The sequence below is a fragment of the Penicillium subrubescens genome, assembly GCF_028828155.1.
Source record: "Penicillium subrubescens strain IBT 31985 chromosome Unknown utg000007l_segment0_segment0, whole genome shotgun sequence".
Lineage (NCBI taxonomy): Eukaryota > Fungi > Ascomycota > Eurotiomycetes > Eurotiales > Aspergillaceae > Penicillium > Penicillium subrubescens.
Window position 1 is genome coordinate 3,010,851 of NW_026643157.1, and position 27,607 is coordinate 3,038,457.

Genomic DNA, 27,607 nt, shown 5'->3' on the forward strand with positions numbered 1-27,607 from the left:
TTTATCGACTATAGCTTGATCAAAATTTTTGGGTCTTCCTCACCTCGGATGAGCCTTTTCGTATCTCGCAAGCTGTAAACCATAACGTCGGTAATATAGACGTTGTGCAAGATATTAAAATTGTGCGACGAGGTGAACAAATAATAGTGTGGATAAATTTAGGGTAGCATTCCAACTAACCAGGAGGAAATATGTAATAGCCGGGTTGACCACCTCCTCCATCATCGTAGCCTTTGTAAAATAATGTACCAACAATAGCTCAGCAAAAAAACAAACGCCACTGTCAAAGTTACCATCAAAGCGAAATTGTGACGGAACTGCAGCATAATATGGTGGCTGGGCTGAATGCACTGATCATAGTCTGGCCCTGTTGATTCTTACTGGTGCGTATCCCCACGGTTATATGCCGAGTCAATTACCTAGGTAGTCCTTAATGGGGAGGAGGTTTGGTTATGTACGGAGTGTGTTCCCAGTCTTGTGGTCACTGTCCTCATCATCTTGTCACGAGAGAATTCCCATTCATGGCCATTATTTCCAACAACTCGACATCGGGACAGGAGGGTCCCCGATCTTGAAGCAATTGGTTGATTATTTCTCAAGGAAGACCAAAGAGAGTTAAGCGACAAAGAAAACTAAGCATCATGAGCCAGCAGCAATTCCATATCCCGGGAATGTATACATCCATGAAAGGACTCTATGCAATGGCCATTGTTGGCGAACTTACAGAGAACACATCTAGTGTAGTATTGCTGTCTTAGGTTATTTTTCTCATGGCAATATAAGATCGAGGTTTTCTTCAATGCATCCTTATAAAACCCCATCAATCAATCCCATTCTGATCAAGTTTTGCAGATTCGGCTGCTATTCCTTCTTCAAGATGGACCCAGAAACTTTTATGCATGATCGCCAGACCTTCCGCGAGAATCTGCTAACATGGGCTAACAAACTCAGTGCGGACTCCACCCACGACAGCATTCGCATGGAAATCGTATCTGAATTAGAAGAAATGGTCAAGGAAAAAGAGGTACTCGGAACACCACCTCTCCTTGGAATGCTTCTAGCCGAAGATTTTGATCTAGTCGACTCATGTTCCGGACTCATGTTCCGGAGACGAAGATCACGATTACTGCGAGGGGTATGAACTGAATGACCCGCTCGCGGAAGCAGGCTTTGGCCGTCCTTGTTCTAAAGATGGTACTATTAGGGATACACTTTCCTGGGCTTCAGAGCTGCTAAAGAGGCGACAAGTGCCGGTCTCTGACGTTGCTATTATTCTGGATATGCTCGCTCTGCATATTGTGAGACTTCGATTAACTCGGATTTCTGAAGGTGTTGTTGTAGATCCGTATGTGGATAAGATGGATGACTTGGCGAGGGTGCGACATGAGTCGAACCAGAATCACGCGAACGAGTATCTTCGGGCAATCTGGAATCGTCTTTATGATTGCAGGGACTGTAATTGTGATAAGTGTAGCGGGATTCGGCGTTGAAGATTTTTAAACTTACTTGCTTTATCTCTTCTATTTAATCAAGGTTGAGGCTAATCACACGCCAACTTGTGCTTTCGCACGGCAGACTATTCCATTTTCAGATGTAGTGGATAACTGGTAGATTACTGGATCCTTGATATCTAGATAGGGAAACTGTTTTACAATGTAACATATATGCTTTAACTTTCCCTTTTATAAAAGGTCTTTCCAAATCTTTTTTGAACTGTCGTTTGAACTGTGTTTTTTTGAATAGCTCTCGGGAAGGGCTTAGTAGGTATTATGAGAATATCTAGGTACTCGGTGAACCTGTTATCTACCATATCCGAAAATGGAACAGTCTGTGATGCGAAGGCACAAGTTAGCGTGCGATAGCCTCAGCCTTAATCAAGTCTTCCAGCTCGATATCTAGAATGGTCTGGTCTGGTCAGGTTCTAGCTGTAGTCACATTAATTCCAGTAATTTTAGGAACATCTAATATAGAACCACAAATACAGATTAGAATTTTTGATATTCTTCAAATGAAATTCTCTATGGTTACTATCGTTCACTTATATGATGACTTTCCTATCATCTCTCATCCTAATTCACTTCACTCTCCCTTCACTGTCAAATAAAACTCGAATGAAATCTCACTCTTACACCTCTCACTAAGGACCTTAGAGAACAGGGTATCAAATCAGCGACAGGACTTCACAAGCCACCCCGTGATAATCTCTCGAGGACACCGGAATGCCATCTAGCATCTTATTCCGAAGCGGCGCGAGCGGTGTCTCCTGAAGATAATCACCGTCTTCAAGGTAAAGGTCACGAAGCCCTGGGTTCATCGTTTGCAAGTACCTGTAGAACCTGTGTGGGGTGTCCGGGGCGATATGCACCTGCAGGTATGCCTCAAAGAAGGGCAGGGTCTCCAAATTCGCGAACAGGGAGAAACCAAGGAAAGGATTGGACAGGGGAGGAGCCATACAAATCTTCGGCATCTCATCGAAGACCCCGAGAGAGATGTCTAAAGCCCGAAGGGCTGGGAGCTCGTCGCGAAGCGTATGCATGTTTGCAACCAGGAAAAACTGCTCTTTTCCCTGTCCGGGTGATTGTTGTACATGACGTGTTTCACCTCGACGTGGTGAATCACTTCTCTTGCTTCTAGGCTGACCATATTCAGGAAGTGGTTGAGCGCTTGCGGCGATACGAAGAGGAACCGCGTTTGATGGTAAAAGATGAGTCGAACCTCGTGGTGGATGCTCTTGCGGGTGAGCATGAGGTTGAGTTGGATATTAGAGGTAGGAGGGGTATTGGCTCTTTTGACTAGGTGGGTACTCTTGACGCGCGCGCAGAGCCTGTGGTAGGTGATCTTGTATGGCCCCGACCTATTTGATTCGTTGACGCCAGCTTCCACGACGCCAGCTTCTTCCACATGACCAGACTGACCACCTTGGTGACCATCGGTGACGTTACGAGACTGCCGAATCTGCAAACGAAGGTCCTGGCAAACGAAGCCGTATATCATAATACGGATTTCGCCGAGAAGCAGCTGGAAGCGTGACAGAGGGGAAGGCAAGGTTGTGATGGAGTCGATGAAGAGATATATGCAGGAGCAACTTTCCGGGACTCTCCACGTACGTTTGGAACACAGTACCGAGGTCTAGTCAATCAAAAAGGGAGTCATATCCACCAGAAAGATTGTAAGATGAACATCCCAGGATTTTCAGAAAAGAGATGGCAAGAAGTCGTTGGCTTTCTCAACTTGGGCCTTTTATTTGAGCGATGAGTATCTCCAATCGCTCAAATAAGTCATTCAATACCGTCCTAGTGTCTTATTTAAGCGTGTTAAGTTAAAGCAAGCGACTCTAGACGTGTTTCTGGGTGCGGGTAAGGTGTTGCTGAGGATGTAGTCTGGGGTGTGTTGACTCCAAGACAAAGACGACGATCGATGGTATAATAAGATACGACTAGGCAGAAGCTCTCCTTGACCTGCTGCAGTTTGAAAGGAAAGCGATTGACCCGCAGCAGTGCTTTGTAGGAGACAGGTATAGGATAAGAAACTGCATGGACATAGAAAAATTTAGGTGGTAAAATCAACACATACAGCATCGATCGCTGGGAAATTATCAAATATTAAGAAATAACAGCCTAGGAGTAGTTCCATAAGTCATTTGTTGTAAAAGCAAGATAATGAGACATATCGAAGCTTGGTTTGTGGTAGATGCCAAGGGTAGAGATTAACTCAGCTGCAGAAGCACCCGTGGATTCTATACAAGGATCAGCAACTAATCCCCTTCCGGCCACTCCCTTTTTTCCTATCACACCTTACAGAATCACAAGCTTCACAATAGGCCTCATGTCTCTGCCTGCAGCCCGCCGTTTCGCATCTGGAGTCTTCTCCAAGCCAGCATTTACTTCTACCCACCTCGTCCGATCCTCAATTCCCCAGCGCCTGTCGTCCAACAACGCGCCCAAGTCCTCGCGCCCGTCCTCCTCCGCACCACATAACGACCGCTCACAATTTAAGATCCTGCCCATCCTGGTAATCATTGCCATTGGATCTGGCTCCTACGTGTTCCTTGTGAAGTCTCGCACTGGACAATCACCACAGCGACCATCTAATTAGGGGGTAAGAGAAGGGTGCAGTGCCAGCTCAGAAAAGCAAGACTAACTTAGCCCGTGTCCAGTCCCGCAGCTTCTACCGCTTCTGCCCCTCCACTTCCACTCCTAAACTCTCACACCTCACCGCCGCCCACCAAAACAACTTCTCCTTTCATCTTCTCTCCTCACTCCTCAATTCCTCCTATTAAGCCAATTCCTCACTCTCTCCACCCCTCACAATGGCACCAACTTCATCTCCCCGCTTCTCCCCCTCCGAAGTGACAGTCATCTTCTTCCTCGGCGGCCCGGGCAGCGGCAAAGGCACTCAATCAACCAACCTAGTCCGCGACTATGGATTCGTGCACCTCTCGGCAGGCGACCTCCTCCGGGCCGAACAACTCCGTGAGGGAAGCCAATACGGTGCAATGATCAAAACCTACATCACCGAAGGCAAAATCGTGCCCATGGAAGTCACCGTCAACCTCCTTTCCAACGCCATGCGCGAGTCCCTCGACAACAACCCGCCCGCCGCTGGTACCAAGGCCCGCTTCCTGATTGATGGGTTCCCGCGTAAGCTGGACCAGGCTGTTTTCTTTGAGGAGACGGTTTGTCCGTCGGAGTTGGTGCTTTTCTTGGATTGTCCCGAGGATGTTATGGAGGCTAGGCTTTTGAAGCGTGGGGAGACGAGTGGACGGGATGATGATAATGCGGAGTCTATTCGGAAGCGGTTTAGGACTTTTGTGGAGACTTCTATGCCTGTTGTGGATGATTTTGAGGCTAAGGGGAAGGTTGTTAAGGTTCAGGCTACTGGGTCTGTGGAGGAGGTTTATGCGCAGGTGAAGCAGGGTATTGAGGAGCGGGGTGTGCATCCTCGTTAAGGTTGAAGATGAGATGGTTCTTGTTTCTTTGGGGTCGAACTAGAATGGGCTGGATTGGAGAGATGTAGATATATTGTGCTTGTTGTTATTGGTCGGGACATACAGAGACCACTCCTTTTTTGATGTGTTTTGGAGCTTGAAGTATAGATGAATAGAGAGTCCGTATAATAGGTTGGAATGGTTTTACCACAGTTGATTCTTCAAAGCGTGTGTACTATACTCAATGGGAGAGTTGAATCTTAATGTTTCTCGCTGTTCGCCAACCTTCTCTTCCTTGTGGTTATACATGGCTCATGCCCCCTATACGGACTCGATTGCGGCAGGTGCAGGAGACAAAGAGTCAACCATTGTATCATACCTCGCACTCTCAATTGTAGTACAGTTAGAGCTCTACACAGTCTACTCCATACTTCACAAATCATCTAAAAGTATTGTAATTCTGATCAAAGACCAGCCAATCCAGACAAACAGTCATCCCGCCGGGAAAACATAACAAGCAAAACACAGACATGACATGACTCGTGGGGATCCCAATATCAACGGAGGAGGAAGGTGGGGCCAGTAAATCCATCCCAACTAAACTGGCCAAGAGACAAAAAAAAAAAGGGTGAAAAAGATAAAATAGAAATGCATGAGGGATGAGAGAAAAAAGGGTGAGGGGGAGGGGAGGGGAAAGAAAAGATGGTGAGATAGAATAAACCAAGGAAAAAAGAAGAAAGGGCATTCTGCCTCTTCTATTATGACCGCAAAGAAAAGACGTTTTTTCGAGTTCAGTGAGCCTTTGTTGTTTTGTTGCTTTTCCACTCCATCGCAGAAAACACCTACTCCAATGCAGTAGTTCCACAAATCATCCCAACTTCGTCGTCAAGAAATGGCAAGGCAAGGCAAGACAGGCAGAGTATGCTTACTCGGCAACGGGCTCAACCTCGCGGGGCTGAATAGCCTGCTGGGGGCGCCTCCGGTCACCGGAGCGGCCCTTGTCGCCGTTCTTGCCCTGAGCAGCAGCGGCCTCCTGGTCAGCGGGAGCCTGGATGCCCTCACGGGCGAAGCGCTCGCGCTCGGAGCGGATAACGCTCAGAACACCCTCGAGGGAGCGGCGCCAGACCATCAGACGACCCTGGACTTCAGCCCACTGCTTCTCGCCGAACACACGGTAAGTAGCGCGGTGAACGAGGAACTCCTGCTTCAGCTGGGAAAGCTTACCCTCGACCAGACCGGCGCGGATGGTGTCGATCACCCACACCTCGATATCGGAGGCGGGGACGCGCAGGGCAGAGGCGATGGTAGCGTAGGGGAGCGAGCGCGAGGGAGTGGCGGAGGCCAGAGAAGTGAGAGTCAGAAGACGCATCTTGGTCTGCAGGGCTTCGGCGAACTCTGCGAGGACACCACCAGAGATGGAGGCGAGAGGGTTGGCGGCAACGAATTCCTCGTAGGCATCGAGGGTGTCCGAGGTGAAGATCTCGAGCAGCTCGAACAGAGTGCTGTCGCTGGAGCGGAGCGACTGAACGGCATCGGAGGCAGTCAGAGGGGTGAAATCGAAGACAGTAGGGCGGCGCAGAGCAGAGGCGAGGGCGCGAACGGCCAGCTCGCGAGCGGCGGGCTTGCTAGAGTCGGCAGCGGGGATGGTCTGCAGAGCCTGCACAACGTGCGTCTGGGCAAGGTCGTCGTCGCCAGCAGCGGTAGCGGCATCGGCAATGGCAAGGTGCACCTTCTGGGTCTCCTCCTCATCCAGCTCCCAGGCGGACAACCACGTAGGCAGCTGTGTGGCGAGCTGGGGCTTCAGGGCCTCAAAGGCATATCCGGAGCCAGACTGGCGGATGACGGCCACAATGGCCAGCAGGACGTGATACCGGCTGGGGTCAGTGGCGGACAGGGTGTTAAAGATGGTGGTGAGGATGGAGATGGCCAGAGTCGGGCCGAACTGGGGAGAGGTGGTGATGGGCTTAGCGAGATAGATGCAGATGCGAGGGAGGAACACGTCGGCGTCGGATGACTGGTGAATGAGGTGAACGAGCAGGTTGTAGGAGGGGATGATCTCTATCGAATTTTCACACCAAGTCAGTCATTTGTCCTTTATCCGTCGAGGAAGATTGCTTTCGCGGCTTGTCGATATTCGAAGGAGATATCTTTTTTTTTTCACTTCGTTGTCCGCCGCTGCAATCTTCCACATTCAATCCGCGGTATTATCCCAACTCACCCTTCTCGGGAGCACCGTTCAGGACGGCGGCAGCCCCAACAAGCTTCTTCAGAACCTCATCGCGCTGCTTAAGGTCGGCGTCGCTCTCGGACTGTTCCTGCTGGCGGATCGGCTCAAGGAGCGGGGCGATCTCGGTCTGGAGGCTGCCCTCTTTGCGGAGGGTGTCGATGTACTGGGCGAACTCGTCTGCGAGCTCGGAGAAAGAACCCTCAATGAGGAGGGTGTTGGTCGGAGCGGGCATGATTGGGAGGGGGTATGTGGTGGGAGGAGAAGGGGAGGGGGAAAAGAAGACAGGTTCCTTGATGGTGGAGTCGTATCGATAAGTTGAGAAATTTCAGTGTGTGCCAAAAAGTCTTGGCGAAAGAAGAACACCAACTGGTCCCGCGCCGTAGTGACCTTCAAACCATCACCAACTACCCATCCGTTATCAACCAACCACTCCATCCAGTCCTTTTCAGTCTAATCTACAGGAAGAATTTACTGTTTGGAGGATAAGATCCCGAAATAAGTTGATTAAGACCATAGCCTGCTATGCGACCGCCAATGCAGGCAGACAACTGCAAACTCCGCTAATACACAGGGAAGGACAGGCGCGCGTTTTCATAGATAAGGGGATAACATCAACGCAGGAGAGCATTCAGAAACGGGGAATCAATCATTCAAACAAGTAAAAGAGCATCAGCATGTCATCATCGCGCTGAAATATAAGAGGATACGAAACATCTGCACGCCGCATGACATCGCGAGAGAAACCGCGAAGCTAACTCCGAAGACGATAGGAGGTCCGTCGCGAGAATCCTCTACAGGAACAGACGCGCAGCGAGGAACATGGCACCAGCCATGAGACCAGTCGAGTAACCCTCCAAACCAGAGACGGCGGCGTTGGTGGTAGTGGCTGCAGCGGCGGCGACCGAGGTGGTCTGGCTAGAGCTGGAGCCAGTGGAAGTGGTCATGGCCAGAGTGGTGGACGCCGCGGTCGTGGTCGAGCTCGTGGTATCCTCGGCGGTGGCATTCTTACTACCGCAAGTGGCAGCAGCCTTGCAAGCGCGCTGGCCCTCGGCGTCGTTGGGGTGAGAGTTGATGCACTGGCCATAGGTCTCCTCGCAGACGTAGAAGGGAACAGTCTCGACGTATGGGGAGACATCGGGGACGCTGCCGTCAGCGCAAACGCAGTTGAACTTCAATGTGCTCTTTGAAAACAGTGTCAGTAAAATTTGAAGCTTGGACATGAGGTCGCGGATGTTGCGGAAGTGCAGTAACGTACGGGTTCGCAAGTGTTTTGCTTGGTCGAGCCCTTGCAAATGGAGGGACACTCATTGCGCTGTCCCTGGCACCAGGAGTCTATTATTTGTTGAGCTCAAGTCAGCAATGCCTCTCAGAAGGAGTCTGTTGTCAACCTACTCAGCTGATCCTGCTTCACCAGGCCAATGTTGAACCCTGCGGGGAAAGTGTATGTGTAGGTGGTGTTGGCGCCGAAGGCAGTGGCTGCCAGTGCGGACATGAGGACAACGGAGGGTAGCATGGTGAATATGACTGGACGTAATTGGAGGTTCGAAGAGATACAGAAGACCAGTTGGAAGAGTGGGAAAAAGAAGAGGAGAAGGAGATAGCAAGGTAGCAACGAGAACGAGGAAGCCAAGAAGCTAAAAGAGGTAGTGCAGGAAAACAAAAGCTGGGAATGGCAGGCACCGTGCAGGACCCTAAATACTCAGTAACAAGAATAGTGGGACACTGGGATGGGGGAAATCAATAATGAAAGCTAAGCTACTGCAGGTGCCAGGGAAAAGGAAACACTAAGGGAAGGTGCCAGGGTAACCGCCCAGGGAAATTGGGAACAAAAACAGCTCAGCACATACCAGCAAAACTTCCCAAGTTCCCAATTCCCTAAAGGCCGTCTTTTCCGGTTTTGGTCGGTCAATGATTATTCCAACTTCCCAAAAGGCCATCGCGGGCGCCACTAGTTAGTCTAGTTGAGACCCTGTTGAGCTCGGTCCATGGGCCAACCACTGAACTCTGTCGGCGAGATTATGGATGATTCGGGGGAGATTGATGCGCTAGGGCAGGGCCTCTTTTCATTCGCTCAACAGTATTGATTCTATTGTACCTGATACACTACTACTGTAGGCACTAATTGGCTATCTATCTATCTGTAGAACCTTTACCTCTTGGCTCCGTCTAGTCAGACGACTATTCTCCTCGAGTAGTACAAGTTATCTTCTCGTCTCCCCCAGGTTATGATTCCGGAATCCCTTATCACCATTATACCCCAATGGCTCTATCCATATCTTCTGTTCCTGGCCTGGTTGATTTGGTTTCGATGACTGGGAAGCCTCCTACATTCCACACCTAAATTCTTCATCAACAGGAGGGCGCCTCCTTGCAGCTGTCATCCCGATTGCATACCCAATGTAAGACCGTGTCTGTAACATGCAGCAGAGAAATTATCCTGGTAATTGAGAGCAATGAAATTTCTTACTCATATTGTCTTTTACCCATGATCATTCCATTTGCCTGGGTCCGGCAATTGATAACCATGGATTTCCTTCCTACAGGTTAGGTAATGTTTGTTACGGTAGTCAACGTTCCCGACCGTCCAGGTCTATACAATTCACGTGACAATGGTCTTTCCGCTAAACCATTACATAATGAGGGTCCATCCAAATTACCCGATTAGGAACAAGCCGAGGTCTCATCCGATATATTGCCGAATGACAGGAAAATGTACATCCAGAGTACAACTATAGACTAATTCACTTTTTCATCTCTTTCCTCTCCTCTTGGTAGTTGCATTCACTCTTTCTAAATCCAAACACTCACAATTACAATAACAATGGCCGACACGGCCACATTAACCTCCACGGTCTCCCACTTCCGCAACCACCAATGGGCCAACTCCCTCATCTCCTCCTCAGACTACACCCCCATCCCAACAGACTCCCGGCGTCCCAAACCCAGCGGCGAAGACGGATTCTTCGGCGCAACGATAGCCACACCTTCCACAATTCCACACGTCCTAACCCTTCAACGCCGCCAACTGAACACCCCACTCTCCGAACCACCCGTCTGGCTCCCCGCAACGAAGCAAGATGCCGCCGCAAGCACAACGCCCACGCCAGGCGCCAATCCCGCGGATATCATCATGATATATGACCTGGGAGGTTCGGGGATTGCGGGGCATCCGTCGACCGTGCATGGGGGTGTTGTCGCGACGATGATTGACGAGGCGATGTCGCTGGCTGTGGCGGCGCATGCTTCGGCGCCAGCGCCGGCGGGTGTGGGGGCTGTGGATAAGAATCCGAGGGGGAAGACGTTTACGGTGCAGTTGGATGTGAGATATAAGAAGCCTGTGACGACGCCGCAGGTGTTGGTTGTGAGGGCTAGGGTTGTTGCGCGGGTGGGGAGGAAGTATTGGGTTAGGGCGCAGGCGGTGCAGGAGGATGAGGCTGGTGCGGGGGGACATTTGGAGTGGGCGAAGAGGAAGGTTGTTAAGATTGATGCTATGGCTTTTTGGATTGTTACGCCTGAGGGTCAGCAGAAGTTGTAGGTAGGCTAGGCAGGTAGGCTTGGTTAGGGGTGTGGACTTGGTGGCAGGCAATGTAAATATCTCATGATGTATAGATGGGTATGGTCTCATATAAATACGCAATATCAAATGCGAATCATCGCAGTACAAATGAAAAAGCACTCAAATGATTGAACCAGAATTTATACATTTCAAGTTTATTGCGATTGATTAGGTCTTCGTGTATATCCCAGACCCGAATAAGGTATATACTTCCCACTCTATTTGCAGTGCTATATACAATCAAACCTACTGGCAACAACAAAATCTACCCTCCCTTGATAACCAAAATCTACAACTTCCCAAACTTCCTAGTCCCAACATTCCGACTCGCACTCACAATAAGTCCAACCTGGGTACTCAACGCAACAACCTCCCCATTCTGATCCAACACAGTAACATCCAAATCCGTCCTCCCACCACGCACAACCTTAGTCACAACCCGACTATACAACCACTCCACCCCCTCCTTGGGCAAATGCTTCTTCATATCAATATTCAACGTAACAGTTGGATACCAAAACTTAGCCTTGATCTCCGGCACAGGCTCGCCCTGGGCTTCGGCCACCGCCGTCGCAGACAGGGTATCAAAGCCATCCAGCGCCATGGGGAACATATCCAGCAGATAGACAACAGCGGCATCAGTCCAACGACCGTCCTTGTCCCCGCCAGGCTGGAATCGAGCCCACTGGTCGATAGCCATGCTCCCCGTGCGCTGCTGCTGAGCCTCGGCTTTCCCGGGCGCGAATAGCTCGAGCTGGGCACCTGCGCGGCGGAATTCAAGGAAAGGAGGGCTGAGTTTTTCCCATGCGCCGTCTTTGCCTGTTCGTGCTAGAGTAGGAAAATCGATTTTTCCATCTGGAAGGGAACCTGGAGGCGGGGGTGGGAGTGGTTTCCACCCCGTGGTCCCGGTGATACCGACTTCCGCGCTGGGCGGACTGACGGTGATGTAACCGGTGACATTGACCTGGAGCTGATCAGGTTTCTTCTCGGATGGCTGGAGGAGCTTGATGTGAATTGTGCTCGTTCGCGCGCCGATCTTTACATCTTCGACTTCCAGTGTTGCGGGGCCGGCAGCCGTGCGACGGAGGAAAGACAGTTGGAGGGAGATTGGGGATGCGGGGGGTATCGAATAGTTTTGGGTGGGCGTGGGCGAAGTGTGTCAGGGCGAGGTTGTAGATGACTGCTGTTGTATAGCCACCATGGGGCACTGAAAGCGAATTTGTTTAGCTTATTTGCTGTTTATTCATCATTGGGAGAGAGGTAGTACCAGTTCCAATGCACCATTCCGAGCGAAGATCAGCGCTGTACTTGTTGTTGCCTTGTGGAGTGATACGAATGGCGTCCTCGAAGGACGCGTTAAGGCGAGGCATTTTGAGATAGAGATTGTGTAAGACGAGAGGAGGTAGAGGGAGGTTTTCAAAATATGGGGAAACGGGCTATTTACTTGGTCTCTCCACATTCAGCCAGCCTCGGCTGCCGGCGATTTGGGTGATCACTGAAATTGCCGACGCCGAGTTATCGGGGCTTATCGTGGCTTATCGATCGTTATCTGGGTTATCAAGTACTGTATCCCCGTGGCGGATAAGGAATCCTGGGACAATAGATGAATAAATTAGCGTTGATGCACTCTAGTTGAAGGGAGATAATAAACAATGAGACATAATTGAGAAAGGACAAGCTCTTGAGCGAGAAAAAAATTGTGATCCGAACGTAAAGGGATTTGCCTCCCACATTTTGAAAGCGTTTCATTTTCATTTCTCATATAAATGTTAGACAAGATAGGCGACAATGGCAGTGACAGTTCCTTTGTAGCGGACGACCTTAGAAATCGTGGGAGTCCCTTTAAAGAACTTTCTCCCAGCTCGGATTCTGTCTTGGCTACTGATACCACCAGTTTTGGTACTCAAACTTCTGATTCAAGTGAAGAGTATGCTAGACAGAGACATGAATCTAGATACACTCATGCTAACAGTGTCAGTGGTCATCGCTCCACCGGAGATGACATGAGCGTGCAAACAGCTGAAAATAACCGCAAACTAGCACGAAACGAAGCCACATCTTGGCAACAGAGACTACACAGGTACGAATGTAACTGGTTCAACTACCAGCATACAAACGTGATTTTCAACGCTTTCGTGGATATCACCTGGGCGCGACACCCTCGACTTCGAGAAACCATAAAATTATCAGACATGTTGGGAACATCTACAAACCCTCACCGTGCGAAAACTCCATTCTCCTGGACCAAACAGCAAGAAAGAAGTGTCCTTGACTCGATTTCTCTCTCTAAACTTCGTAAACAACTACAGGTGATCCGATCATTCGATCAACACAAGGATGCTATTTGGTGGAGCCCTTGCCCTTTGGACACGACAGACTTTAACTCAACAGAAGGCCAAGCCCGAATAAAAAATCAGCGCGACCTAACTTGGGCAGTATACCGGAGCTTTGGTGCCCCTTGGCAAGATTGGCGGGGTGGGAGGATTGCTGCATTGCGTCTCTCGCAGGAGAACTTCCCTCGCTTCTCCATTGTCATCCGAGATGTCGATGATCTTGTCGATACTGTTGTCGATACATCGGAGTCTATGGATCTTGACGATCACTGTAGTAGCTCTTCTGGTTCGAGTATTTGTGGGTTATTGGATAGAATGAGTAGATTTGGGGAGAGCGTATGTGGAGATTACCTTGCGGATATTCTATCTGCAATCATCATGGACCCGGTTCGACCCAACGATTGGGCTTTAAGCCTGCTCTCATTTCCAAGGAAATATTGACCAAACAACAGGTAGATGAAGTCTTATAGGTTATGTTACTTGGGCTGGTGTGGACTCTGTAAAGCTGACCGCAATCCAAATAAACCGTCATAATGTCATATTGCGCGCTTTACAGCAGTTCTCGAATTCAGGTTGACCTCACACTCTTTATACTTGATTTCCGGTAAATAAATTCTACATATACGAGTTCTGATCGGATGTAGTTTGAAGCACATTGATCTAGACTGCTGTCTACAAGAGTCTGTTTACTTTATAATACAGCTTCAGTACCGTAGGTAGTGTATTTTACACTAGACTGGCAGACACACGGCCCTCCCTCTTGTTCGTGATGATCGGCAACTTCCTACACAACAGTTTACTGCTTACCAATATTAGTCCAGGTGAAAATACCGCGCCCTCATCCGAGAGCAAAGCTTATTTGCAGCAATCTTCATCCCTCGACGGATAGATCCGCCCCGGGCTCCATACGCATCCTAATTTTGTTGCCCTTTTTTGTGACCAAAGTATGGCGTCTAACTCGACACCTCTGTTGAGCTGGCAGTTAGACGGGAACAGTCGGTCAGCATGGGACATCGTTTGGACCTGTTTGTCCACAATTTTTGCCTGCACATGGACTCTTCTTCACATGGACGTTCCTCCTCGCAATACATCGGCTGCAAAATGTACGATCGGTAAATTACGCGCGTGGGTTATATGTATCTTAGCCCCTGAGGTTACCTTCGTGGTAGCGGCCTTTCAGCTCCTCGATGCGAAAAAATTACAGAAGGTGTGCAGCAAGGCACAGAAAGCACGAGACGCGGAAATATCAGAGCCAAAAACGTGGCTATCACAACGGTCTAGGCCGCTTGAACAAGTCCAAAACGTGGACCATTTGGATCTACATCAAGTCCACACCGAATGGACGCTGCCTCAATGCTTCTGTGTCGTTGCTGGCGGACTCATGTTGCAGACGCAGGATCAATGGATTTATACAATACAGCCCCGTGATATGAAACCTCTCATCCAGGCCGGTATAGTCCACTGTTCAGATTTCCGAGACCAGGATATCGAAGATCGAACGAAAGCAGACTCGTTTGCCAAGTTCTTCACCGTCCTTCAAAGTACCTGGTTTTTATGCAACATCATCACAAGGTGGGCCTGTGATCTACCAGTATCCCCCATCGAATTGTCAACTGTTGCCTATGTGGCCTGTGGCATTTTAATATATGGGGTATGGTGGTATAAGCCCAAAGACATGGGCACGTCTATCGCAATCCATGTACGATGTAACCGTGATGATCTGCTAATCGAGGTCCGCAATATGATAGGGAACGGATGGGTCCATGTGCGTGCTCTCGTCAAGGAGGATAACTGGATGTTTGTCCTGTGGAAGAACATCCGAACGCCTTTCTTAACCAGAGATGTGGAAACTCTCGTGGAGCACTATGACACGCGTGATGATGATCTTAACCAAACGGCACTTGAAACTTTCATCTTTGATATAGTAGGCAGTTTCACTGCTCTTCTCTACTGCGGGATTCATGTGGCCGCGTCAGTCTGAAATTCCCTTTTACTACCGTCATCCCTATAAGCTAACGTTTATCATTTCATAGATGGAATTTCCCTTTCGCAACTCGTGCTGAGCTGATATGTTGGCGTGTCTTTTCTCTCGCCTCCATTGGTGCAGCTCTCGTCATGAGCTTAGTGAGTGGACTCCAAGACACGGCAATGTTCCCCCACTCAAAAGATCTGCTTCCTTCATGGATGGTCGCCATCACTCGCCCAGCCGCTATTTGGGCTATGTTAGTTATTATCACTGTCAGCTTCAACTTCTACATTATTGCACGCTTGGGGATCATGGGACTTGTCTTTTCGTCGTTGAGAGCTCTTCCTACTGGGTCTTACACGACTGTAGCATGGGTGACCAGCATACCTCATTTTTAGAAAAGAACAAGTCAATCACGGTGATATTGTGTACCAGCTAGCGGGAATGATATGGATCTTTACAATTAATTCAATTGCCTGGCATCGTGGGGGCATGCAAGCTCAAGTTAATCTTGAATGTAATCTGCAAGGTTACAGCCTTTGAGCGATATTCTCTTCTCGGGCAGAAAGCTCCTAAGTTGAAGAATAGCCCGCCCGAACTACTGCCTTGTAAACATTACATGAGTATAGACCATGTCCATTCCGCTACCTATCTACTCAAGAAAAAAGGTGCAAATGCACAAGTGGAATGCCATTGTATTGCTCTCAAAGTATGTATCCAATACTAACCATCTACGAACCCCGAAATAAAGACAACCAAAGTGAAAGTCACATCGATGTACCGAAAACGCCCGTCGCTCTTAATCTTGTCTTCATAGAATCGTCTTGGCCGTCTGTTCATGCCATATGTCTCGCTCTTTTGTATGAATAATAGGGGGACCAGGTGAACCTTCTCCCAATATCTTTCTATCCTCTAACGGATGTTTTGTCTGATGGCGCTGCCAGTCGCTGCAGGCAGGAGAGAACACCTAAGATACGTTAGTGGATTGTAGATAATGGAGTCAAATTAGAGGATAACTCACCAGTTACTCCCTGAGTCAAAGTAGCTTGGGCCTCGGTACTGCGTGATCCCAAGGTGACGGTCATCGCGTAGTCAACAGCCTTGGCTTTCTGTAGCTTATTCGCCCAACGGAACACGGGTTCGTCTTCGCGGTCATCGCCGATGATCAACATAAAGTCCGGTTTACCAGCGTCCTTCTTCTCCGGATCTTCTAGACACAACCGCCAGACCAGCTCCGCTGCCGAAGACTTGTTCGTGCTGGTTGTTTCAACGATCAGAGCGCCCTCGACAGGAATAGCATGTACACCCTGGTTCTTGCACGCATCGTTGATGTGATCTGCACACTCGGCGGCAAGGCGTGCCGCGACGCTGCGGTCATCGGCCGAGCCGTAGTGGAAAACGAGCGAGCAGTGGCGAACCTCGATCCAGCTACCCTCCGTGCGATCCTTGAAGTAAGACAGGATGTGAGCAACCGAGGATTTCCAGTTTTGGATGTGGTCTTTATCGGCGAGATGTGTCCATTCATCTGCGTTGGGCTCGCGCACGAAGCAGCCATTCTCGGCGATTAGGCCAAGGTTGTTAACCTGGCGGAAAAGCCGTTCCATTTCCTCTGGCATGCGCGAACTCATCACATAGACCACGTTATTGGGGTCGTCGGTCAATTCGGTAAGAGTGGTGATGGCGCGCTGCGGGGTAGTCAGAATGATGCTGCGTGGGGATCCCCATGAGGCGAGGGTGCCCTCGTAGTCCACGATCATGAGTCGGCGCTTGCTCTGTCGGTACTGATCAATGAGCCGTGGTACCGACAGGCGTGGCACGGCCATGATCTCCCGAGATGATTGCTCGTTCCATACTTTCGTGAGTGTCTCGTTGAATGATTTGACCCAGTTGGCGGTTGAGTTTTGCAGCACAGCGCGGTGCATAGCTTCCCAAACTTCCTTGCGCTTTTTCTCATCTCGAGTAAGCGCGGTGTGGATTGCCTCCGAGCATTGTCTGTAGTCCCAGGGATTCACCAAGAGTGCATGGTTTCCGAAGACGGATGCACTACCGGTGAATTCACTGAGAATAAGGGAACCGTATTTCTTGTCCCCATAACTGCCATCCTGACAATACACAAACTCGTGACTGGTCAAGTTCATGCCCTCGCGCAAACTGGTGATCATGAGAGCATCGGCAACCGTGATGAGGGCCAAGTATTGGGGGAATGCCAAGTCTTGCTTGAGGAATACCAGAGGCTGGTGAGCCAATGTCGAGTGAGTGGAATTAATACGCATGGCAATATCAGAGATGGTTGCCTCCAGCTCAGGCTGTTCAGTGGTACTGGTCGCAACCTGAATCAGAACCACTTTGTCTGCCATGTCTGGGTAGGTGTTGAGGAACAGCTCATAGCTCAAGAGCTTTTGACGAATACCCCGAACAGAGTCGATCTTGTCTCGCGAGACGATCAGTCGCTTGTCATGATACCGCTCGGAAATTGTATCGACCCATCGTTCGACATCTGCCGCCTTACGGCGCTTATCCCACGATGTCGGATCGATACCAATCGGGAACGTGCCCACATTGATAAATCGATCCTCCATCTGGATACCTTCATTCGTAGCCTCGACGCACAGAATGCGGCTGCAAGTCTGCAAGAAATGCCGGCAATATTCACCAGTCTGGAAACCAATCAGATTGGCACCCAGCATTCCCTCCAACAGTTCCTTGCGGGGTGCGAGGCACTTGAAAACTTCAGAGGAAGGGAATGCAATGTGCAGGAAAAAGCCAATCTGCGCATCCGGCAGCATCTTGCGGAGCATGGCCGGGACTAGCAGCAAGTGGTAATCCTGGACCCAGATTGCATCGCCGCGCTTCCAATTCTTAGCAATTCGCTCTGCAAATGCTTGATTGAGTTTCACGTAGTAGATCCATGAGTGATCCTCGTAGGCCTTGCTCTTAGGGTTGTCTGGGATCTGATAGTGGAAGACGGGCCAAAGGATGGTCTTGCAGAAATGGGTGTAGTGACCATCAAAGTCACCATCGTTGACAAACACGGTCAACGAATTGTACTCATCTTCCAATCTCTCGGCAATGTCGTTGCGCGTCCAGTTCACCAGCGCATCCGTTGGCATGCCCAGGGTACCAACCCACATCATATCTCCCAGGTATCCCGACTCCTTGGCTGATCGAACCGCATTGCGCAAACCACCATTTCCTTGCTCGGCGGTCTCAATTGTCCATTCAGCTCGCGAGAACGACACCTTGCGATCCCCGCTCTGAGGTTTCTTGGCTCCGAGTGGGGGCACGGGCGCAGACTCGGGGATTTTAGCTGGCACTGACTTCTCGCTTGGTGCAATAATGGGATCCAGATGCTTGAGAATGGACGGAGATGGAGAAATGAGGGTCTGCGCCTTGAGTGGCTGGTTTAGAGAGGTGGTTGCACCCCATGCTGGGGAGTGCGCTTCGCTCTCGGTGAGAAGCTGGTTCTCTAGGGCAGACGATGGAAACGGATATCCAGATCTCTCCTTCTCGGCCTTGGCAAGGGTATTGGCAAAGATGCGCTCGTGGTCGGTGGTTGCACCAGGCGTGAGGCCTGGTTGAGTCTTGGGATTGTTCTTTTCAAATAGACTGGCCGCAGCGGTGGGCAGAGGAGGGACTGTGTCGGCGACCGAATTGGGGGGGGGGGAGGAGTGGCCTCTGGGCGACGATCGCGTGGGTTATCGACCCGGAAATTAACCGTGTAAGGGAGGAAGCTATATGAGATTGACCATTAGAATTCAATGTCTGAGCTGGTGCTGGGAGCTTGTCGCATCACTTACAGAGACGCGATGAAGACCGTCATCGTGAAAGATTGGCCTGAGGGCGGGGCTGGAATGGAGGGGTGAGAGGTGACAGCGACCTCCAAGGGAGGCAATAACAGCGTGGGGAGGGCGGCTAAATACGAGTAAAGGAATGGCGAGACTGGTTAAAATGTAGGCATTGAGTTGGGAGCTTTTTTTTTGTATCGACGCCGAGCTGACAAGAGGATCAAATGAAGATCGAATTTCTCATAGCTACGTCATGTGCAATCGAATCAGGTGCCGTGGGGGAAGACTGCAGCAAGTTTGTTTGAAGAGATGCCCTGTACAATGACCGTTTCAGAGTTACTATTTTCCTGGTAAAGGAGACAAATAGCCTGCTTTTTCCCTTGTTCTTATCGATCACGAACCAAAAAAAACTCAGGGCGAGACCCAAAGCTGCCAGGTTCTGGTGCCATCAATGACAGCGCGTATTGACTCTGACTTGGTGGTACCACCACCCGCTCATCTCCGCAAGGTTGGTGATGTTACCATACGGTAATACACATACCCATCTACTCAATCTTTTCTGCGATTGGCGGAACCTCGGGTTCTGCCGAGACCAATCACCTGACGATGAGGTAATCGTCGAAGTTGCGACCATCTTCTAGAGTCAATCAGTCAGTCGAGGTCCTTCGTTTGGAACACTTTGCTACTGAGTGTCCCGGTATGACCCTGCGTCTCACATCAGCTCCAGTCTCCGGTGTCAAGAAGCGCAAGTCCACCCCCAAGCCTCGCAGTTCACCTTTTGCCGCTCATGCGCGTCGCAGGCCAAGTTCGGCCACAACTGCCGCCGTGAAGGCAGCAGATGAACTAATCGACGATGATCCTCTCCCTGATATAGGTGGATCGCGTTTTATTTCGGAGACTGCAGAGGCCCATAATGTGGTACAGGCGATCCAGTCCATTCGGATGAGGATGTTCGACGAACTCCCACAGCGCGCAGGCATGAACAGTACTCGCATTGCGGAGGTCTTGAATTTGCGCCGGTCGCTGCCTCCCCTTGCCTCTGTCGCACACGTACACACTCTGCTTAATGCGCCGACACAGGTGGAACGGGAGATTGTTGAGCTAGTGCAGTCCGGTCGGGTTCGACGACTCATCGTTCCAGGCCGCGGCAGCGATGCAGCAGGGTTAGGTGACTGCTTGGTCTTGGCCGAGGACTGGGAGGACATGGTTCGTGGGAGCACTGCTTTGGAAGATGAGCTCAAGGGTAAGTACTCGGGCTTCGGGTCTATTCTTTGGAAGTACAGGAGCTGACATCTCGCAGAGAAATTCCTCGATATCCTCACGCGCATCGGATCCTCATCTGCCCTTTCGCAGAGTGTGTTCACTCCCGACGAATATCGCGCTTTAATTCGTGCTGGCTTCCTTGTCTCGTCATCATCATACACACAAGCATCGTTGAATGTCGCTTCTCTTCCAAATCTACCCCAGGCTGTAGTCTCTTCAGCCAGTCGGAGGGGCCCGGCTCATCCTTCTGATACCGACCGAGCTGTACAGACAGATGCCCAGGCTCGTGCAGCGACTCTATTTTTGTCGTTGCCAAATACTGGAACCTATCTGCGGCTGCTCGGTACTGGTCGGGCTCATTTGCTCGCTCTACTTCGGCGGTCTACCTGCAACGAAGCCCCTTTGAAGTTGCTCAAAGATCGCTGGGACGGCGCTGTGGAAACCGAGAAGAGTTTCCACTTGGCGAAGCGAGCGCGGGGCGAGTTTGCGGGCATTCTGCCAGGGCGAACGAAGAAGTGGAAGGATCTGTATGGCATGCAGTTTCGTTGGGTGCTGGAGGAAGCACTAGGCGCAGGCCTGGTAGAAATATTTGAAACCGGCAGTGTGGGACCAGGCATTCGATGCCTGTAATGTATATATATAAAGTGGTGGGGGTCTGACCTAAGAACCAACCTGCTGGTTTAGACCAACTGCCCTTTTTATGAGAAATGATAAGCTACGACCAGTTTGACGTGCCCCGCTGATAACAGCCACACTGAACGATTCATCCCGATCGAATCGATCGATAATCCAGCTCCGCCGATCCCTCGGCCTTAAGCTTCCCCTTTCAAAACAAAACAGCTTAAACTTGCAGATTCATCCTGCACTGATCAGCCTCCTACACACATCCTCATCCTCCTCATTATCCCCATAATGTCCCTTATACAACTCCAACCCCATCCCTTCACCTCAATCCCTACCCACCCCTCCTTCTCCACAGATTCATCCCGCCCCGACCTACACCAATACATCAGCACCGCTCTCCACGAAGCTCTCGACCTTCTCCATTCCATCCCGTCCACTTTCACCACAGACCCCAAGCAACACCCCTCTCCGCCATCACAAGCCAAAGTAAAGCTTCTACGAGGATGGCGCAAGCCCTTCGAGTCCCGTGCCAGCACTAAGGGTAGAGAAAAAGAAAAAGACAAGTCTGAGTTTTGGGTCTGTCGCCAAAGTGAACATGTCAACGAAAGCTCGAAGGGTACCGCGTCATGGCGCGAGTTCGAGGCTGGATTGAGATCGGAGCATGCTGAGCATGAGATGGAGTATACGCCTAGTGTTTCTGCTGTGGAACGACTGTTGGAATGGGCGCCGGAGAATATTGGGGAGATTGAGGTGGATGGGGTTAGGTTTAGGGGTGTCAATATGGAAGGTAAGCAAGCCCTACAATCTAGATTATGCATATTCAATCACGATGCTCATGCTAATACCTATCCCAGTCAATCTGATAACTCACACCTTCCACCCATCCGCCCTGATATCTCCGCGCACCTTCATATCCCTGACCATCTCCGCCGCATACGACGGTCTCCCTTCCACAACCTCTCAAGCCCCAACCCTGTCACAAAAAGAGCACCGGCAGGGCTTCCTAACCGTCCAATTACCCCTGCACCCGGCAATATCCTCCACGCCAAAAGCCCTACACCAGGAAATCACCGCCTCCGTACCGAAGCGCACTATCTTCGCAAATTACGCAAGCATTGAGCGCGTCGAACTGGTACAAGCTGGCAAGGCCACGGATCAGCCATCCACTGAGCAGTCCCAGTCTCAATCGCTTATTGAATGGACCATGGCGACTACTTCTGATGCTGGGGGCTCGATTCCGCAGTGGGTCCAGCGGAGTTGGGCGTTGGGCGGAGTGCCGAAAGCTGTTGTGGCGGATGTGGGGTTGTTTATTGGGTGGACGATGCGTCGGAGGCAGGCTACTTAGATGAATCTTTGGGGAGAAATGGAGTCCGGGGCTTTGGCACTTGGTGGTTCGTAAGTTTTGATGGTGGTAGATTTCATCTCTCGGAATGGTCAGACGGCGAGACCCTTCTACAGAGTGATCGAGACCATGGCAGATCTCTACAAGAGCTATGCTGTCATTCCCTTGGCCATCAGGTGCAATTAACATAATATAATGACATGATATAACAAATTCATCCTACTGATCAAAATGACTATCCAGTTCATTGAACATATCAACGTCAACGAACCCTAGATATTACATCCAAACCTCTCACTGAAACCCTCACTGCGAGAAAACAGAATAAGAGTGCAACGCAGCCGACAATCCCACCAACACAGCATTATCATTCACACCGGTCTTAGCATACCACGCAGAGCTAGCCCAGAGAATGGCATTGGCGATACTCGCCAGTGCCTTGTTCAGGGGATCCTGGAGGGCGGTGGGGTTGTTGGACCATTGGTAGTGGAGGATACCTAGAAAGAGATATTTGTTAGGAGGATTGGACTCGTGATGATTATGGTATATAACATATTGGAATTGGAATTGGAGGGAAGAGTAGGGATGGGACGTACCAGTCATGAGCAGGAATGCGCTTCCCTACGTATTCCAAACACGTGTTAGCAATAATTCCCAATCCTGAAAAGCCATTTCAGGTTCCATCGAGCTCAAGCTTAACGAGGTGCTCGAAGGATACATAACATACCTGGAACCATCCCACGGTACCACAAGCCCACGGCTTAGATCCCTTGATATTCTTGAACACCTTCTCGGCAGTCCATTGTCTACCTTGGACCTATAAGTAGCATAGCATCACGTTAGTAACCGAGTATCTAGCACAAACAGCAATGCTCCGCAAACATGTAAGTTGTGACATATCGAGCCAATGTTTCAATTTGCACCTAACCTACTGCCCGGATATTCCGCGAGTAGGCACATAGCTCTCATGATACACAACCCGTAAATGCGGGGAAACGTGATCGTAAACGTACCGTATGTCCAATAGACAAAATAACAAACGTCAAAGCCGAAGCCTGAAGGGATCGAGACGGAGCGACGGAGGACATTGTCAAACCTAAGCCTTGGTGAACCGTTGCGGGTAGTGTATGGTGGGAAAGGTAAAGTAATGTTTATGTTTCTGCAGGAGTGAAATGACAGGATTTTATGATTATTAAGGGGTGCGGAGGTCGGTGCATATAACACAGGTCCAAGGCCAAGGTTGTAACCTGGTGTTAGGGTAATAGTAATAGGTTCGTGTCGTGAGCGGGGAAGGGCCTCGGTTCAATCATTGGGCCGGGGTGGAGACGCCTCGGTTTAGGTGGAGTCGATCAGACACATGGGGATGAACGTTGGAGATTTACTTAACTACTACTTGGATTATGTGTAGGTGGAGGCGTGTTATTCTTTCGTAGGTATACCTAAAGTGCAAGTGGTCGTAAACATAAGCAGCGAGTTCTATGGTAGAATATGTATATATTTATCTAATAGGTACCGAAGCATTGCTCAGTCAGGGTATATTATCACTACCTAAGTTGGAATAGCTCGACAAGAGATAAGAAAAAGGGAAATATAAGAGCGCAAAGAGGTGTAAAAAAAATAAAAATAAAACTCCATCTCAGTCATTCTATGCATCACTCGAGAATGCAATCGGGGCGGCACCAAATCACGGAAATAGGAAAAAACAAAGGAAATGAAGTCGGAAAAAGGAAACATAGAAAAGGAGTAGCCAGGTAACCGGGACTTCAGCCTGCCAGGGCCCATACAATGAACACAATAGTCATCAACCAGGAACATGATACCCGGGGAAGATATAGCAGATCTGATCCCGGCTGCCAGGGCCATAGTCATGGAATAAATAGACAGCCCAATCTCGGACTTGAGAATCGGGCATGTCTCTGTCGCAATACATCCAGTTTTGGTACGCCGAACTCCGTCAGCTGACCCAGGAGGAAAAGACAAGCAAGTAGAATGAGAAATAAACACCTTGCGCTTCAAACAACCCCAAGGCTTGAATTTGAAATCAAGCTTACAAGGCATGGGGGTAACAAATTGAAAGATGGAGCACAAGGGCAATATCAAGACTGATAAACCAAGATATCAAATACCTCGTATTCCATCACCATGGAAGAATTAGTGCACTAGACAAAAAGAAAACAGAAATAATAAAAGGAAAATACCACCAGCGCCGGCAAGTGTCGGAAGTATGATCGTGGAAGGGGGCATCAAAAGACTGAACGTCCGCGTAGCAGAAACGCTGGGATAGTGTAATCGAACAGTATGAACAGAGTAGGAGAAGGAGGTCGACAGTCGGCTCTACCACAGAACCGATGGGATGTAATCAGGGAGATATATTCATATCGTACACACCAAGAACAATTGAACAGTACGGCGCGGCAGAACTTATTATCGCGGACCGGGATTGCCCTGGTTTACCTCGACCGGTACAGGAGCAGTCAGCGCATTTGTCGATGCAATATGCGCGCGCAGGGCTGCAACTTCAGTGCGCAGGCTAGTCAACTCTTTATGCATGTCGTGAACATATGCCCAGAGCTTCTCGATTTCACCACCCGAGGAATCTGATCCGTCCAGTCCGACTTTGGGCGCTGTGAACCCGTAGCTACCAGAGTGGCTGTGTGAGGTGGGTGTGTGCTTGGCGGTGCTCTGGGGGTCGAAGCGTGCCTGCGGAGAGTTGATGACCGGCGGAGGCAGATGGACCCCGGCTTGTGGCGGTGGAAGACCGAGGGTAGGCGGGGCATGATTAGGCGCAGAGGACTGGCTCGTTCGGGTATATGGCTGGGGGTGCGGTAACGACTGACCCAGTCCTGGGGAGTGTATTGTGTGCGGGGGCTGCGCGTTCGGGTCGTGCGGTGGTAGAGCATTGGGAGAGATCGGTCTCGGGCTATCGCTGACAGTCGACGGTGGGAAAATCGACGCTCCAGATGTGTGTCCGGCGGGCGGGAAAGTGTGGTTGGTAGGCTGTGCGGCCGATGTCAATGATGCGCCCGAGCCACCTTGTGTGCCTTGAGGTAAGGGGAGGCTGGAACGGTAAGCGGCGATCGGCGGATACGTGCTGGGTTGGCGACCAGCGTGAGGGGAATCCGCTCGAGCCATTTGATCGGTATCGTGCCGGCGGATGTTGGGATGGCCGAGCCGTCGCTCATCCTCCTCATCCATGCGCTCCGGCTCCATGTATACTACACCATCCATTCCGTCGTCTGGGTGGTGACCGTCGACATAGTCATCTTCTGGATGGAAGCTTCCCATGCTTGCCCGCCGACCAGCGCATCCGCCTTGACCCTTGTTGTGTCGCGCGAGCGCGTCGCCGCGAGCAAATCGTCGCCCGCATTTGGGGCAGGTGTGTGGGCGCTCGCCAGTGTGCAGCTTGGTGTGTCGCTTCAAGTCGTGGAGTCGGCGGAACCGGGACTGGCAGGTTTGGCAAACGAACGGTTTTTCTTGACTGTGGGTGAGGAGGTGACTCTTGAGGTTGTGTTGCCTAGTGAATTCAGTTGCGCAGTAGGGGCAACGGTGCTTCTTCGCGGAGGGGGAGCGAGGGCCGCCTCTGTTATAACCGGAAGTCGGCAAGCTCAGTCCTCGACGCGGGTCGTTGATCCCACCGGTGGGCATGGGATACGAAAAGGCTTTGTTACTATCTTGGTCGATCTCCGTGTCCTCTCGCGGGCGAGGCCGGTCTCCACCATGCAAGGACTCTTCAATGGGACCTGGACTCGCGACCGTGGACGTCGGCATTAGATTGTTCTGATTGGGATCGGCTGTTCCGTAAGGGTCTGATGATGTATCGTTTGGGTGTGAGTCGACCTGCATCTGCTCTGGTGATGCATGAACCGATGGTTCGTGGATTGTAGGACCAGGCGATTTCTCGCTGGCCCCCAAGGCCTCGCGAGCCACCTGTGAGCTATTCCGTTCAACATCTCTTTCTTGGTCGACCGGGCGATCCACCGGCGCTGGGGCAGGACTCGTCATTTGGGAAGACTGGGATCGCGAGACGTGCAAACCGGCGCTGGCGATAGAGCTCAAGTTGGATTCGTGCTTGCCGGGAGGTTTCAGAAAAGAGATGGACTCTGGACTCGCGATCGAAGCGGTGGTGCCGGTGATGGAATTGGAGACGGCGATGGACTCGTTATTCGTGTGCATCAATGCCGCCATGGAGGTAGAAGGATTCGCGCCAGCCTGCAGCGGTGGACGAACCAAAGCAACGGCTATTTCCGAGGTCATGTTAGAATCAACTTGGGAGAAAATCGATGAAAAGCTGGGGAAGACAGGAAGAAAGGTAACGACCGACTTCACCCAGAGGCTAGATTGGTTGAGGTAGAACAGAGAGGCGACGCGCAAGTCGACCGATCGGAGGAGGGGGAGGGAATAGGCAGAGCCAGGCAGGAGTCTTGCTTGAAGGCGAAGTCCAGGGCGTGTGGGGCGTTTCCTTTCTCACCTGGAAACCGAGTGTGGCGCAAGCTGACGAGGTTGGTTTCAGCTTTCGCACTTGTCAGGCCCAGTGACGATCCACCCGGAATGTCCCAGAGTCCCAGGGGGTGGCCTTTCTGGCCGGGGCGTTAATAGCAATTGGAGGGAAGTGGAATTGATGAGATTGGTCAAAGAGTCAATGGAACGGGGCCATGAGGCGTGGAAATATGGAAGTTTGGAACCGTGGCGGGTGTTGCAGGCGCAGGAACGAGAAGAAGAGGGAGACGATGGAGAAGAGGTATGCCTGATGGACCAGGTGTATAGTAAGTATAGTATGGTCGGTAGGGCAAAAAGAAGTATAGCAAGGGGACTAGATGTGATAGATTAACTGGGAATCAAGTTCAAGTTGGCATTTGTGAGGTTAGAGAAATGACAGAATTCCCCAGCTTGAAAGCCCCGAAGAGAAAGAGTAGTGAAAGGCAGCGACAGAAACAAGAAACCGGGCACGGGGGAAACTGGAGGAGGATGGGCAGTTGGGAAGTTGGTATGAGTCGATACATAGAATACGGGGTTGTATCTACAGATATACAGACTGTACATTACTTGCAAGGGACTACTTGCAAAGATTGAACTATATAGATAGATAGTAATGCACTTTACTTTTGAAAATGATTTAAATATATGATTGTAGGTGTCAGTGTGCTGCTGTCTCTATCATGAACTGCAGAAAATTGTACATAATAGTGTCCACCACAATAAGAACGGATGGATGATCCATTACACCTTTTACCGTATCATTACATACCAGGCGGTCACGGTCGAGGCTCTTTGAAGATGAACCCTGACCCGGGGATGGAGGAGATTAATGTACTGGGTACATCCTTATATATACACTCTCCACAGTAATATTATGTACCACTTACCTAGGATAAGATTGAGGCTGTGTAGCCCGCTAACGCGTGTGGCGGGTCGTGGGTCCAACACGAGGCGTTTCTCCTCTTCATGCCGTCCACTCAAACCTGAATCATCCTTAACGGCCCTGTGAGGCCACCTCTATCCAGGTGCAATATTAAATAGTGCGGCTGAGAGAGGGGGAAACAGAGCAGTCACGTCAGGAACGTCACACTCTCTATACCTTCTTTCA

General features: G+C 50.5%; 14 protein-coding genes across 14 annotated transcripts; 7 read left to right on the forward strand and 7 right to left on the reverse strand.

The window, feature by feature from the left end:
* Window positions 1-877: 877 nt before the first annotated feature.
* On the forward strand, window positions 878-1,454 carry N7473_010853 (uncharacterized protein; the record flags this gene model as incomplete). The annotated part of the gene is made up of 2 exons (XM_057156792.1): window positions 878-1,024; window positions 1,080-1,454. Coding segments are annotated over 2 exons (522 nt in total), but the record flags the coding sequence as incomplete, so codon positions are not given.
* Window positions 1,455-2,161: 707 nt separating this feature from the next.
* N7473_010854 (uncharacterized protein) lies at window positions 2,162-2,994 on the reverse strand (the record flags this gene model as incomplete). Its single annotated transcript, XM_057156793.1, has 2 exons — window positions 2,162-2,566; window positions 2,602-2,994. 2 exons carry the CDS (start codon window positions 2,992-2,994, stop codon window positions 2,162-2,164), a joined length of 798 nt encoding a protein of 265 aa, XP_057005448.1.
* An 831-nt stretch (window positions 2,995-3,825) lies between these two features.
* N7473_010855 (uncharacterized protein) lies at window positions 3,826-4,095 on the forward strand (the record flags this gene model as incomplete). The annotated part of the gene is made up of 1 exon (XM_057156794.1): window positions 3,826-4,095. One exon carries the CDS (start codon window positions 3,826-3,828, stop codon window positions 4,093-4,095), a length of 270 nt encoding a protein of 89 aa, XP_057005449.1.
* Window positions 4,096-4,309: 214 nt separating this feature from the next.
* ura6 (uridylate kinase ura6) lies at window positions 4,310-4,948 on the forward strand (the record flags this gene model as incomplete). The annotated part of the gene is made up of 1 exon (XM_057156795.1): window positions 4,310-4,948. One exon carries the CDS (start codon window positions 4,310-4,312, stop codon window positions 4,946-4,948), a length of 639 nt encoding a protein of 212 aa, XP_057005450.1.
* Window positions 4,949-5,852: 904 nt separating this feature from the next.
* On the reverse strand, window positions 5,853-7,386 carry N7473_010857 (PCI domain protein; the record flags this gene model as incomplete). Its single annotated transcript, XM_057156796.1, has 2 exons — window positions 5,853-6,985; window positions 7,146-7,386. The coding sequence occupies 2 exons, from the start codon at window positions 7,384-7,386 to the stop codon at window positions 5,853-5,855; spliced, it is 1,374 nt and encodes a 457-aa protein (XP_057005451.1).
* A 559-nt stretch (window positions 7,387-7,945) lies between these two features.
* On the reverse strand, window positions 7,946-8,667 carry N7473_010858 (uncharacterized protein; the record flags this gene model as incomplete). Its single annotated transcript, XM_057156797.1, has 3 exons — window positions 7,946-8,335; window positions 8,410-8,486; window positions 8,547-8,667. 3 exons carry the CDS (start codon window positions 8,665-8,667, stop codon window positions 7,946-7,948), a joined length of 588 nt encoding a protein of 195 aa, XP_057005452.1.
* Window positions 8,668-9,975: 1,308 nt separating this feature from the next.
* Window positions 9,976-10,689, forward strand: N7473_010859 (uncharacterized protein; the record flags this gene model as incomplete). Its single annotated transcript, XM_057156798.1, has 1 exon — window positions 9,976-10,689. One exon carries the CDS (start codon window positions 9,976-9,978, stop codon window positions 10,687-10,689), a length of 714 nt encoding a protein of 237 aa, XP_057005453.1.
* Window positions 10,690-10,999: 310 nt separating this feature from the next.
* N7473_010860 (thioesterase family protein) lies at window positions 11,000-12,080 on the reverse strand (the record flags this gene model as incomplete). Its single annotated transcript, XM_057156799.1, has 3 exons — window positions 11,000-11,746; window positions 11,805-11,917; window positions 11,978-12,080. 3 exons carry the CDS (start codon window positions 12,078-12,080, stop codon window positions 11,000-11,002), a joined length of 963 nt encoding a protein of 320 aa, XP_057005454.1.
* Window positions 12,081-14,109: 2,029 nt separating this feature from the next.
* N7473_010861 (uncharacterized protein) lies at window positions 14,110-15,024 on the forward strand (the record flags this gene model as incomplete). The annotated part of the gene is made up of 1 exon (XM_057156800.1): window positions 14,110-15,024. One exon carries the CDS (start codon window positions 14,110-14,112, stop codon window positions 15,022-15,024), a length of 915 nt encoding a protein of 304 aa, XP_057005455.1.
* Window positions 15,025-15,914: 890 nt separating this feature from the next.
* N7473_010862 (putative alpha,alpha-trehalose phosphate synthase subunit TPS3) lies at window positions 15,915-18,829 on the reverse strand (the record flags this gene model as incomplete). Its single annotated transcript, XM_057156801.1, has 3 exons — window positions 15,915-15,976; window positions 16,031-18,684; window positions 18,807-18,829. The coding sequence occupies 3 exons, from the start codon at window positions 18,827-18,829 to the stop codon at window positions 15,915-15,917; spliced, it is 2,739 nt and encodes a 912-aa protein (XP_057005456.1).
* A 664-nt stretch (window positions 18,830-19,493) lies between these two features.
* On the forward strand, window positions 19,494-20,687 carry N7473_010863 (Stk19 family serine/threonine-protein kinase; the record flags this gene model as incomplete). The annotated part of the gene is made up of 2 exons (XM_057156802.1): window positions 19,494-20,037; window positions 20,095-20,687. 2 exons carry the CDS (start codon window positions 19,494-19,496, stop codon window positions 20,685-20,687), a joined length of 1,137 nt encoding a protein of 378 aa, XP_057005457.1.
* A 282-nt stretch (window positions 20,688-20,969) lies between these two features.
* N7473_010864 (SRPBCC family protein) lies at window positions 20,970-22,026 on the forward strand (the record flags this gene model as incomplete). Its single annotated transcript, XM_057156803.1, has 2 exons — window positions 20,970-21,468; window positions 21,536-22,026. The coding sequence occupies 2 exons, from the start codon at window positions 20,970-20,972 to the stop codon at window positions 22,024-22,026; spliced, it is 990 nt and encodes a 329-aa protein (XP_057005458.1).
* Window positions 22,027-22,329: 303 nt separating this feature from the next.
* N7473_010865 (uncharacterized protein) lies at window positions 22,330-23,111 on the reverse strand (the record flags this gene model as incomplete). The annotated part of the gene is made up of 4 exons (XM_057156804.1): window positions 22,330-22,520; window positions 22,620-22,644; window positions 22,751-22,840; window positions 23,037-23,111. 4 exons carry the CDS (start codon window positions 23,109-23,111, stop codon window positions 22,330-22,332), a joined length of 381 nt encoding a protein of 126 aa, XP_057005459.1.
* Window positions 23,112-24,447: 1,336 nt separating this feature from the next.
* N7473_010866 (C2H2 zinc finger protein) lies at window positions 24,448-26,277 on the reverse strand (the record flags this gene model as incomplete). The annotated part of the gene is made up of 1 exon (XM_057156805.1): window positions 24,448-26,277. The coding sequence occupies one exon, from the start codon at window positions 26,275-26,277 to the stop codon at window positions 24,448-24,450; it is 1,830 nt and encodes a 609-aa protein (XP_057005460.1).
* Window positions 26,278-27,607: the final 1,330 nt, after the last annotated feature.